Raw genomic sequence first — 12,652 nt, forward strand, 5'->3', positions numbered from 1 at the left:
ATTCGTTTTAAAATGAAGCTGCATGTAATTTGTACAAGAAGGCGTACAAGCAAACAGGTAATATACATAAAAAATAACTGACATATTCCTCAATTATCAGCTGTCCACCTTTAATTTCCAATACTGTACTTTCTTTCTTTTTTCCTTGTAGAATGGCTAGTGGTTTTTATTCTTAACTTCCTGAAGTGACATCTGAGGCCCAAACCTGAGCAGGCTGCGTAAGTTTTAGACCTTGGCAAATCTTCTTTAACCGGACATGTGTTCACGTGTTCCTGGAGAGATGGAACACATGACGCCTGTGACATCATTAATTCCTAACACTGTAACAGAATCCTGTGGTCACAAACCTCATGGGTTCCAGGCTTCTTCCAATACTGTCCTTTCGTAACAAGCATACAAAATCTCAAACTTCTCTTTGGAGAAGACATCCTTTATACAAAAACAGTCTGAGCCTGCAGCCTGCCAATGAAGTTGAGAGGCAAAACAATGCTTACAAAGTCTACCTCCCATAAAAAGCCCCCTGAAAAGGGGATTACATGCCACTATAAAAAATACCAGCCTCTTCCGGGCGGTGGTGGCACACGCCTTTAATCCAGCACTCGGAAGGCAGAGGCAGGAGGATCTCTGTGAGTTCGAGGCCAGCCTGGTCTACAAGAGCTAGTTCCAGCACATGTTCCAAAGCTTCAGAAAAACCTTGTCTCGAAAAACAAAAACCAAACAAACAAACAAAATATTAGCCTTTAGGGTCTAGTATGTTCAGTAACTTGTCTGCAGACACCTTCTTAGAAGCCGTCAAAAGAGTGATCTCATACATCTGAGACATTAGTCCAAGGAATTCCCTGAAGAATGGTCTTAATCTCACATAGACCACAGTCTGATTTCCGGACAGCTGACCCAAAGTTTGTTGATTTTACTGATGCTCAGAAAGCCACTGACTGGCTAAAGTCTTAATGGTGAATACAGTCAAAAAAAAATCAGATGCCCCTGGAGAACCTCTTTCTTAAGGGTGAGAGCAACGTACCCAACATCCTCCACAGGAGTCCACACACACATATGTGTCTGCCTACACTACACACACATAAACATATACACAAAGATGTTGATGACAAATTAAAAGCCAGCAGTGAGATAAACTGATATGAGAACTGGACTTTCAGAACATGCTTCTCAAACACGGTGATGGTTTGGTTTCGTACTCATAAAATAAAAAATTAGTTAAATCTATTAGAAATCTTCTTTCCTCCCTTAGCTCCTTTGCCTGGTCATTCATCCCTGCCCTTCTTCACCACACCTAGTACCTGCTAGGTAAGTCCTCTATCACTGAGCCTCTGTCATAGTTTTATAGTTTTATTTCTTATTTTGAGACAGGGCTCCTTGGGTTGCCCAGCGTGGCCTTGAATTCACTTGGTAGCCAGACGTGCCTTGACTATGTGAAGGTCCTACCTCTGCTTCCAGAGTAGCCAGGCTTAGAGGCCGATGCCACCAAGACTGACCGTTGATCATCTAAAATAACTGGAGTTTGCAAATTTAGAAATTTGCCATATATACACAATGTATAAATGTAAAAAAATAAATCAGCTGCAGATGCTGCTATGTTTTCTACTGGTATGGGGGCAACCAAAGAAATTTAGAATCACTCCTATTCTGGCACAATTAGATCCTTGTAATTATTATCATTACTATTTTGCTTTCCTAAAGTGGCATTTCTGAGACGTAATGCTGCCATACCCCATATTCCATGTATGTGTCATAGATCTGAGTCGAAACATTGGGCTGCATTCAAGGCGCCACTGGGAGAACCTCACTCAGAAGGCTGCAGGGAAATCCTGTTCTTGCCTCTTCAGACTCCATGGCTGCATCAGTCCTATCTCTGCTTCCGTGTTCCGCCTTTTCCTCTTCTGAGCATGCCCAGATCTTCCTCTGAATCTCTCCCATGAGGACATTTGCTTGCTTCTAGGGCCTGGTCTGATTGCCAGGATAAGAGTCTAACTTGCATCATACCTGCAAACATTGTTTGACAGTGTCAGGCAAACACCACAGCTATAACCAACGCTCTTCCAACATAAACACTTCTGATGAACCGAAAGAATCCTTCAGACGACCCAAGTGTCCTCTTGTGATAGAGATACGCGCAAGAACCACCACAGCTACCTAGCCAGCACACCCGTACCGAAGGAGTATACCAAACTGTCGGCTAAGTCTGGAAAAGATCTGTTCCCTCAACTGCACAACCGTCAGCACAGGTCTATAAAACGCACACACGCTCTCCTTCCTCTCCTCTTTCTCTCTCTGCATCTCTCTCCTCTCTCTCTCTCTCTCTCTCTCTCTCTCTGAATCTCTCTTCCCTGTTTATCTTTCTCTCTCTCTCTTTCTCTCTGCATCTCTCTCCTCTCTCTGCATCTCTCTCCTCTCTCTCTCTTTCTCTGCATCTCTCTTTTCTCTCTCTCTCTTTCTCTCTGCATCTCTCTTCCCTCTTTATCTTTCTCTTTCTTTATCTCTTTCTCTCTCTCTCTTTCTCTTCCCACAAGGCCGCCCTACATTCCCTTTCTCTCTCCCCTGCCCCTCCCCTTCCCTACACACATACACAAATCTGGGAAACATGACACCACCAAAGAACAATTTCCTAATAAGCAACCTCCTAATTTAGCAATATCCTAATAGGAAATGGAGATCTATAAACTTCTGAGATGCCAATTCTGAATTAAGGATGCCCAGGAAGCCAAAGACCACAGTTCAACAAAAATCAGAACAGCAAGACACAAAAGTTTGGAGTTTAGCACAGAAATACAAATAAAACAGCAAAACCTTCTAACTTGATTGGCTTGCTGACTGATGCAATCAGTCAATATAAGAGAGAGTGTCAACAGTGGACTTGATCAAGCAGAGGGGAAAAAATATGTGAGCTCCAAGAAAATGATTTAAAACTATCCAGTTACATAAATTACTAGTGAAGGCAAATTTAGAGAAAAAAGTCATATTATAATATATAAAGTTATAATATTAGGATAATAATCCTAATATTATAACAGTGGCATATAAATCACCTACCTCTGATATAAATGATGGGAAGAGGGGGAGGGACTGGGAGGGGAGGATGAGGGAGGTTGAGACCAGCAAGTAAAAGAAATAGATAAATTTTTAAAAAGTACCGTTATGATAATTTTTCAACGGACACATATGCAAATGGTATCAGCAAATCAAAATGGGTGGGAGAGGTAAAAAGAGTTGTTTTTGTATGTCATCCAAGTTGTTATAAACTTAGATTATAGCTGTGGAAGTTTTGTGTAAGCCACAAAGACAAGAACCACAAAGTCAAGAGCTGTCGTGGGGACACTAGAGAGAAAGAGAAAGACGCCGAGACTCTGGCCAAACAGAAAACTGCACGATCAGAAAGACAGAGATAAGGAACTAAGACATCCGAAGAATAGCAAGCAAGATGGCAACAATCGGTACTTATTAATAACTACTTTATGTGTCAATAGATTCATTCGCCAAAAGGCAGAGACTAGTCAAATGGCTAAAATGGAAGAAGCTGAGTACAACGGCAGACCCCGTCATGGTAGCCTCGGGAGGCTGAGGCGGGAAGACGGGCCCATGCTACACAGGCAGACCCCTGTCATGGCAGCCTCGGGAGGCTGAGGTGGGAAGACGGGCCCATGCTACACAGGCAGACCCCTGTCATGGCAGCCTTGGGAGGCTGAGGCGGGAAGACGGGCCCGTGCTACACAGACAGACCCCTATTACACATGGAAAGGACAAATGAGATCATTACATAATAATCAAAGGATCAAGTTGTCAGGACGATTATAATAACTATAATGATATATTCATCTAAGATCAGAGTATATAACAGTATTGCTACACCCGAAGAGACAAATGGCAGTAAAATACCACTGGGGTTCAATTCTCTTTCCATTTTTTTTTTCAGTGCTGGGGCTTCAATCCAGGACTTTGCACACGGTAGGTGTCTTAGGGTTAGTATCGCTGTGATGAGACGCTGCGGAGGAAAGGGCCTATTTGGCTTACACTTCCACATCATGCTCATTACTGAAGGAAGTCAGGACAGGAACAACACAGGTCCCTGGAGGCAGGAGCTGCTGCAGAAGCCATGGAGGGTATTGTTTACTGACCTGCTCTCCATGGCTTGCTCAGACTGCTTTCTTATAGAGCCCAGGACCACCAGCCGGGGTGGCACCACCTACCATGGGGTAGGCCCTCCCACATCCATCACTGTTGTGGAATATTAATTTAAGATATATTTCACTTGTTTATGCTGTGGAACATTTGTTTAATGATGCAAAGATGGGTTGCATTCTTTAATGCGGCCTTTGTTTGACTCTTTGAAGCTGTGTTACTTTGCCATCTAAAACACCTCATGGGTCTAACAAAGAACTGCCAATAGCAAGGAAGGAGAAAAGATAGTGGGGCTGTCAGGCAGAGAGAATAAATAAGAGGAGAAATCTGGGAGGAGGAGATAAAGCAGAAGGAGGAGGAAGAGGAGGAGGAGGAGGAGGCGGCAGCGGCATCAGGGGCCAAGCTATGGAGTAAGAAGTAAAGAAGGGAAAAGAGAAGGAGAGAAAGATAAAAGCCCCAGAGGCAAAAGATAGATGGGATAATTTAAGAAAAGTTAGCTAGAAACAAGTCAAGCTAAGCCTGGGCATTCATAAGAAAAAATAAGTCTCTGTGTAATGTATCTGGTGGTGCTCCCACAAACAGAGTTTTAAACAAAAGAGTTTTAAAAAAAAACAACCATCTATAAATCACTGATTAAGAAAACACCCTAAAGGTTTTCCTACAGTTAGATCTTATGGAGGCATTCTTGGTGTGGGAAAATTGTCTGTATTCTGTCAATCATGTATTTTAATAAAACGCTGATTGGCCAGGCAGGAAGTAGAGGCGGGGCAATGAGAACAGGAATATTCTGGGAAGCAGGAAGCTCCCTCCGCCATTCCTGCCCAGACCACCAAAGACGCAACATGTGAGCTTACAGCTGATAAATGTACCAAACCATATGGCTAACATAGATGAGAATAATGGGTTAAGATAAGCTATAAGAGTTAACAAGAAGCCTGAGCTAATGAGCCAATCAGTTTATAATCTTATGGAGTCCTGTGTGTGATTTTTGTTGGGATTTGCCGGCTATGGGGTACTGGGCAGGACAGATACCCCAACAAGTCGGCCCCTCAGGTTACACATTCTCCCAACTGGGGTTCTATCATCTCTCATGATTCTAGCATGCCTCAAGCTGACTTAAAAATAGCCAGCATGGGGCTAGGGGAGACGGCTCAGTGGTTAAGAGTCCTGGCTGCTCTTCCAGAGGACTCAGGTTCAATTCCCAGCAACCACATGTCGGCTCATAACTGTCTGTAATCTCAGTTCCAGGGGATCCAACACCTTCATACAGGCATGCATGCAAAAACACCAGTGCACATGAAATTAAAATAAATATTGAAAAATAAAACAGCCAGCACAACAGGCAAGTGTACTACCATTGAGCTACATCCCCACAAGTACCCTACTTTGAACAATGGACAGGTTTTCCAGGCATAAAATCAACGAGGAAGCATTAGATTCGAAGCTACCTTTCAGAACTGGTGAGACTGACAGACAACACACAGAGCATTCCATCCGACAGCCACAGAACACACAGGCTCTCCCTGGGGCACACTGAGCGTTCTTCAGGACGGATGCTGTGAGGTCCACAAAAGTCTTGTACTGTATCGGGTATCTTTTCTCGCCTAAGTGGTGTGAAACTAGAAATCAGCAAGAAGAAGTCGGGAGGATTCACACGCGTGTGGAAAAGACACAGAAACAACCAACAGGTGAAAGAAAGGAAAAGGGGAATTCGGAAATACTTCGGGCAAGCAAAGCTGGTTCTACAACATCCAGACTTACAGAAGGCTGCAAAAGACCAGAGGAGGAGACAGGAAGGGCCTAAGCCAAGAAAGGAAGATCTCAATTAAGCTAACTGTAACTCAGTGAAGGAAGTAACCGTAACAAGGTAAGGAACAGAAAGAAACAGCAACTTTAGAGCGCAGAAAAGCGATTCTACAAATTAACAAAGAGTCATGCAGCCAAAAAGTACGCCAAGCACTCAGAAGACTATTTTTTAATTTAAAAATGTATTTATTTATCCTGTGTACACGGGTGTTCTGAATGCATACATGTCTTCACGTCGCATGTGTGCATGGTGCCCAGGGAGGCCAGAAGAGGGTGTTCGATACCCTGGGACCGGAGGTACAGATGACTGTGAGCTGCCCGTGTGGGTGCTAGGGAATCAAACCTGGGTTATCTGTGAGAGCTGCCAGGGTGCTCTTTCCTGCAGAGCCATTTCTCCAGAGCTACCATCTAATTTTGATAGTTATCACAAAGGAGTACTTGTAAAAGGAGTAAATATATAAATATATTTAATATATATTTTAATATTTATATATGTAATAAATATATAAATAATATATAAATAAATATATAATTAATATTTATATATTAATTATAAATATCAACTATTAATTATTATAAACATAACTATAAATATTAAATATTAAAATATATATTTATATATAGCCTATATACTAAAGAAGTTTGGGGAATCCAAAGCATGAAAGAACACAAATATGATAGGAAAATTAATTTGAGCCTTCAATGCCTTCTCAAAAGTTTTTAGAGGGGCCTTAAACAAAGAGAGAGCTCTAGCGTCCCACCACACCACTCTCCCTCTCTCCCTGTTTCCCGAATGTTCCACACTTGACGACTCCACAGAAACCTCCTGCTTGCTTGGCCCATCTCTGTGCTCTCTGCTCCGCCCCAACCTCTTTCCATTCAGAAGCTGCCTACTCAGAGATGCTTCCTTTTGCTCCGCTCCCCCGAAGCACCGCGCGTCCCTTCTCCACCACAGTTCCTGACACCACCCTTTCTCTTTCCTTTAGAATAGAAAGCTATCAGTAGCTGTCCAGGAACAGATACCCCCAACAAGCCGGCCCGTCATGTTACATATGGCGCCCCACCACCCTTTCTCTTTCCTTTAGAATGGAAAGCTATCTGTAGCTGTCCGATTCGAACGTTAGCACCGACAGGAAGGGGACTGACTTCCCCACCGCCATGTCTTCTGCATTTAGGCCAGAGCTTGGCGTTTATTTCAAAGGACAGACGTAATAGATGGAAGCCAATGGTGGTTTAGTAGAACACTAGATTCCAGCGTATGAGAAGTAAAGATTGGCTATGATGTAGACAAGGCCCAGCGTGAGGAACTGTCGCCCCCAGGGTGAGGAACTGTCGCAATCTGTTGAAAGGAATTGAAGAGGTTCAAGGGAACTGGGACTAGAACTTGGGGTCGTTCTTCACATTTTGTTTAGTCTTGAGACAGATTTTCACCATACTGCCCAGGCTATCCCTGCAGTCCCCATCCTGGCGTCTTAGTCTCCGTATGCAGGGACAACAGTGTGTACCAACAAACCAGGATGGCAATACACATTTTTACTGAAGTCGTAAGCTACAATATATCATAATCTAAGGACTATGCATAACCAATCTTTCCAATTTCCTTAGAAACCTACATTTTAATAAAACTTTTTTTTTTAAAAAAAATCTCTTTAAGGGTTGGCAAAATAGTTCCTCCACCTGGTGAACTGAGTTTACCCTTCAGAACCCACATGACGATAACTCCACTAAGTTATCCTCTGATCTGCTTGTGCCCATTGTGACAACTCCCCGTAATAACTGTCCTGGTTTGCTTTAGATTGCTCTCACAAATACTATGTGTGCCGGTTTGGAAGAGAATCAGCCCCCATAGGCTCATGAATTTGACTGCTTGGTTCCCAGGCAGTGGAGCTGTTTGGGAAGGGTTAGGAGGTGTGACCTTGACAGAGGAGGTGTGTCACTGAAGGGAGGTAAAGGTTACCAAAGCCCACACTGTTCCCAGCTAGGCCCCCTCTCTGCCTCATGCCTGTGGATCAGATGTGAGCTCTCCAGGACCAGACCTCCAGACCTGCCTGCCTGCTGCCGTGCTCCCTGTCATGACAGCCATGGACTAACCCTCTGGGACCGTGAGCCCCAGTTTCAATGTTTTTCTTCCATACATTGACTTGATCATGGCGTCTCTCCCCAGAAATAGAAGGTTAAGACAATACGACCACAGGCAACTTGGGAAGGAAAGGGTCTATTTCATATTGCAGCTTATAGTCAGCCCATCATGGAGGGAGGAGCAGGCAGGAACTCAAGACAAGGACTGAAGCAGAGACCATGGAGGAATGATGCTTGCTGGCTTGCTCCCCATGGCTCACTCAGCCTGCTTTCTTATAGAACCCAGAGCCACCAGCCCAGCGGTGGCATGGCCCACCACCAATCAACCACCACCAATCAAGAACCATGGGCACAGGCCAATCCAATCGAAGCAGTTCCTCAACTGAGCATCCTTCTTCCTGGGTGACTCTAGTTTGCATCAAGTTGACAGAGAAAGGACAAACAAACAAACCATAACCAGGATAATAAATAAAAATTTAAATTAAAAGTTATTTGAGACTCCCAGTTCCTTACTTCTCCTTCTGATGCTACTCCATTCATCCATTTTTAAAACTCACTATGTAGGCTGATAAGGCCTAAATTTCTGATCCTTCTGCCTGCGCCCCCTGATACGGAGAGTGCAGGCTGGGCCACTGTTTCTCAAGTGCAGGGATTGGACTCTGCAATCCACAATAAGGGCTTGTGCATGTTACACAGACACTCTACAAACGGAGGGACAGCCCCTCCACAGTTTATCCGGTTCCTCCGGCTGTAGTCACCATATCAGTGCGTCTCCTTTTCCTCTGAGGTGATTCTTAAGCTCACGTCTAGGAATCAGTTCAAAACAGTTCTAATCTGAACGCATTCCTGCATCCATCCACCCTTCTCACCCAGGAGGACGATGGCGAAGACTCAAAGCCTACATTTTTAGAGACTTTTTTTTTATGGATGTGCCTGAGTGTGTGCACAGGAATGTAAATGGCCTCAGAGGCCAGGTCTCCTGGAGCTGGAGTTACAGGTGGCTGTGAGCTGCCTGTCGTGGGCACGGAACTAAACTCAGGTTCCTCTGCAAGTGTAGTGCGCATTTCTGACTGCTCAGCCTTCTCCCCAGTGCAACTATACCAACACTTTACCAAGCACGGCTTGGACACAGATGAACAAAAAACTAAAACACAAACCATGACCTAGGGAGAACTCTATTGATAATACCAGACCTCTTTGCTCATTTCTGTGGTTTTATAATTACCCAATCAGCAAATAATCAGCAAAGGAAAGTTTTACATTGAAAAGGAATTTGCCATGTTCAAAACAATATTAGAAATCACTATCCTGGGAAATAAAGCCCAAATTCCTTAAGATCACACACAATAAGCTCAGCCCGTGGCCTGATTTCAAGGCGCATCTCTTACACGCCTCTGTGGTTTTTTAACTAAGTAGTATATATTAGAAACGCTCCTTTGATATGCTCTCAATGTGTAACAATGCTCTTAAAGCATGCTAAATTCTTGGAATTAGCAGTCTCTTGGAGATCAAATAATTATTGTACAGAGACGGAGCTCATTTTTTTTTTTTGTACCGTCTGTTTCTGGTTTTTTGTTGTTGTTTGGGTTTTTTGAGACAGGTTTTTGGGTTTTTGTTTGTTTTGTTTTATTTGTTTGCTTTTTGTCTGTGTGTGTATCCCTGGTTGCCCTGGAACTCCCTTTGTAGACCTGGTTGGCCTCTAACTCAGAGATCCGCCTGCCTCTGCCTTCGAGTGCTGGAATTAAAGGTGTGTGCTGCCACCACCACCCGCATTTCTGGATACTTCAACTTCACTATTTCTTCATAAAGTAATGCTAATAGAGGATGAAAATTTTCCTGATGGCCCTCTAACGACCTTTATATAGAACGAATTACAACTTGGTTCTCCCTTGTCATTTATGCCTCCATAAAGTATTAGTTACCACTAAATACTGGAGACTTGATGAAGAATTAGTCCTCCAGGGTCATAACGCAAGGTAATATACAGATGTAGTGGTACACACGCATCTCATCACTTAAGTATATAAGACAGCGGGGAGGGGGGGGCGCGAGGGCGTTGCCAAGAGTTTGAAATCGACCTGGGTTTCATAGCAAGTACCGGGTCAGCCAGAGTTTACGCAGAAAGGCAAAATAAAACAAAGACGCGCCATAACTAAATAAATAAATCATAAAAAATAAAGTGTCTCAGGTTTACCACCTAGCCTGATAAATGACAACCCAGCCATGGCATTGCTCGCAGTGAACAGGCAGTGATGGTCCTTTGCCCTGCCGAGTATCAGCGCCTATTCACGGTCTTTCACTTAGGAGTCAATAAAAAAAACCGACCCAAGGTGTCTAGCGAGGGAGGTCCCCGGAGGGTGAGCCCTGAGGGCACCGCGGGTCTCCCATCCTCAGCCCCACCCCCACCCCTCCACTCGGGCCACTCACGTTCAGCAGTCCTTCGCCCTTGTTCTTGCTCTTGCCCTTGCTCTTGTCCTTCTTCTCCTTGTCCTTGTCTTTGTCCGAGGCCAAAGACTTGACTTGTTCGTCGGCATAGCGCACGGAGGAGGCGGTGGATCCTCTGCGCTGCTGCAGGGGGACATCCGGAGGGAGGAGGGAGCTCTTCTGGGGGTTGGACCCGCCTGGCACACTGCTCGAGATGGAAGACTTGTGGTCATCAGCCGAGGAGTGGGGCTTCGTGGAGCTAGTGGAGGAGGCCATAGACGAGCGGGCGGGCATTATGCCGTGGGCGGTGGAAGACTTGTGGGGTGTCTCTTGAGGGTTACTGATGGAAACCCTCCGGTTTCCCGGAGGAGGCAACTCCATTGTTACATTCTCTTCAGGGCCCTATTAGCCACTAACCCAACCGCTGTTTGCTGCGCACGCGCGCAGCTGCCTTTCCCGCGCTTTTATAGACCACGTGCAGAACGCCCGGGCTGCAGGGCCGGAGGTCTCCTGGGTTTGGAGGTGTGGATTTAGCAAGCTGGACCATCTGCTCTGGTTCCTCATCAGGCACTTTCTGTTTCCTCCGGAAGTCAGAGCTTGCTGGTGGGCAACCGCCTCCAACTGATGTACTATTTTTCTAAATTGTACTTTAGTCTTAGGAGCCCGCCTCTCTCCACACCGTTTCTTTTAGATTAATAATATCAGATATCACTTTCTGTGCACTATCACCTGTGTGACAAATGTATATTTCCAGCATCCTACCTGAATACATTTATCTGACCATTCCGCAAACACGGAGCACAGGCTTATACGTTTATCTAACCTCCGGAGCTCTAGCATGCTCCACATTCATTTGCGGTAGTAACGTCACATTCACAAAAATCTGACTCTTAAGACAATTGTATCCTTGATACAAGAACCCTACACTTTCCTTACTGTTCCTATTCTGGGACAACTCTCATACAGAAAAGTACAATGATTTACTCTATGGTTTCCCAGCCTGACTCATCAACTCCTTCTGCTGTTTCAGAATTAGAAAATTTAACCATTATACACAAAGTGAACCAAGAAGTTTCTAGAACTTTATTGGCCATTTACCGTTTAAAGATATTTTTTAAAGGTGGCTCTAAGGCACATTGAATACTTGTTTTGTTTGTTTTTTCTTTGTTTTTTGATACAGGGTTTCTCTGTGTAGCTTTGGCTATCAAAGAACTTGCTCTGTAGTACAGGCGGGTCTTGAATTCAGAGATCTGCCTGCCTGGAATCAAAGGTGTGTGTCCCCATTGGCCAGCTGCACATTGGACTTTTAAAAATGTAAAGCATTTGAAGCTAGAGAGACGGCTCAGTGGTTAAGAGCATTGTCTACTCTCCCAAAGGTCCTGAGTTCAATTCCCAGCAGCCACATGGTGGCTCACAACCATCTGTAATGAGATCTGGTGCCTTCTCTTTTTTTAATGTTTATTTATTTATCATGTATACAGTGTTCTGCCTGCATGTATACCTGCAGACAAGAAAAGGGCACCAGATCTCATTACAGATAGGTTATTAGAGCAGTCAGTGCTCTTAACCAATGAGCCATCTCTCCAGCCCCCACTTTATCTTCTTAAGGTCTCCCCATTGACGTACGCTATAGGGGCTCACAGGCAACAGCTGAAGAAAGATTTGAAGTGTGTGAAGACAGCCTTTTCCATGTGGAATTTCCCAGAAACCTGAAGATACCCGACAGAGAGTTTGAGAGTGAGGATGGTGAACTTTCACCCGTGTTTCTTGTGACTCAGAAGAGGAACCAGGGCCCTGCCACCTCAGCATTCCAGAGGTTGGGGAAGCAGGATCAGGAGTTTGAGGTCAGTCTGGGATACACAGCAAGACCCTTTCTCATCAAACAAACAGAAACACAAGGGGGCTAAAGATGCAACCCAGTGGCAGAGCGCCTGCCTACCAGAATGAGACCCTGGGTTTGCTATCCACCAACTGTAAAAAGATGGGGTGGGGGCAGGGGGCGGGAGAAGACACTCCACAGAGGTTAGCCCGAAATCACAGGGCTGAGCTGAGTCATGGCTCGGCTTTTCTTTTGCTATGTTTGAGTTTATTGTTGCTGCTTTTGGTTTCTGAAAAGGGCTCCTGTGTAGCTCAGGCTGGACTCAGACTTGCTAAGCAGCAGACGGTGGCCCTGGCCTCCTGATTCTCCCGCCTTCACTCCTGACCACAC

The 12,652-nt window shown here is 44.7% G+C and overlaps 1 protein-coding gene across 1 annotated transcript in view; it reads right to left on the minus strand.

The window, feature by feature from the left end:
• LOC125396754 (catsper channel auxiliary subunit tau) overlaps positions 1 to 10,886 on the minus strand; it is a 44,022-nt gene extending 33,136 nt beyond the window's left edge. The window contains exon 1 of the mRNA XM_085684213.2: positions 10,447 to 10,886. Within this exon, the coding sequence (XP_085540339.1) occupies positions 10,447 to 10,824 (378 nt within the window). The 5' untranslated portion in view covers positions 10,825 to 10,886. The remainder of the gene's footprint in view (positions 1 to 10,446) is intronic.
• Positions 10,887 to 12,652: the final 1,766 nt, after the last annotated feature.

The sequence above is a fragment of the Myodes glareolus genome, chromosome 27 (assembly GCF_982192425.1).
Source record: "Myodes glareolus chromosome 27, mMyoGla1.1, whole genome shotgun sequence".
NCBI classification, from domain to species: Eukaryota; Metazoa; Chordata; class Mammalia; order Rodentia; family Cricetidae; genus Myodes; species Myodes glareolus.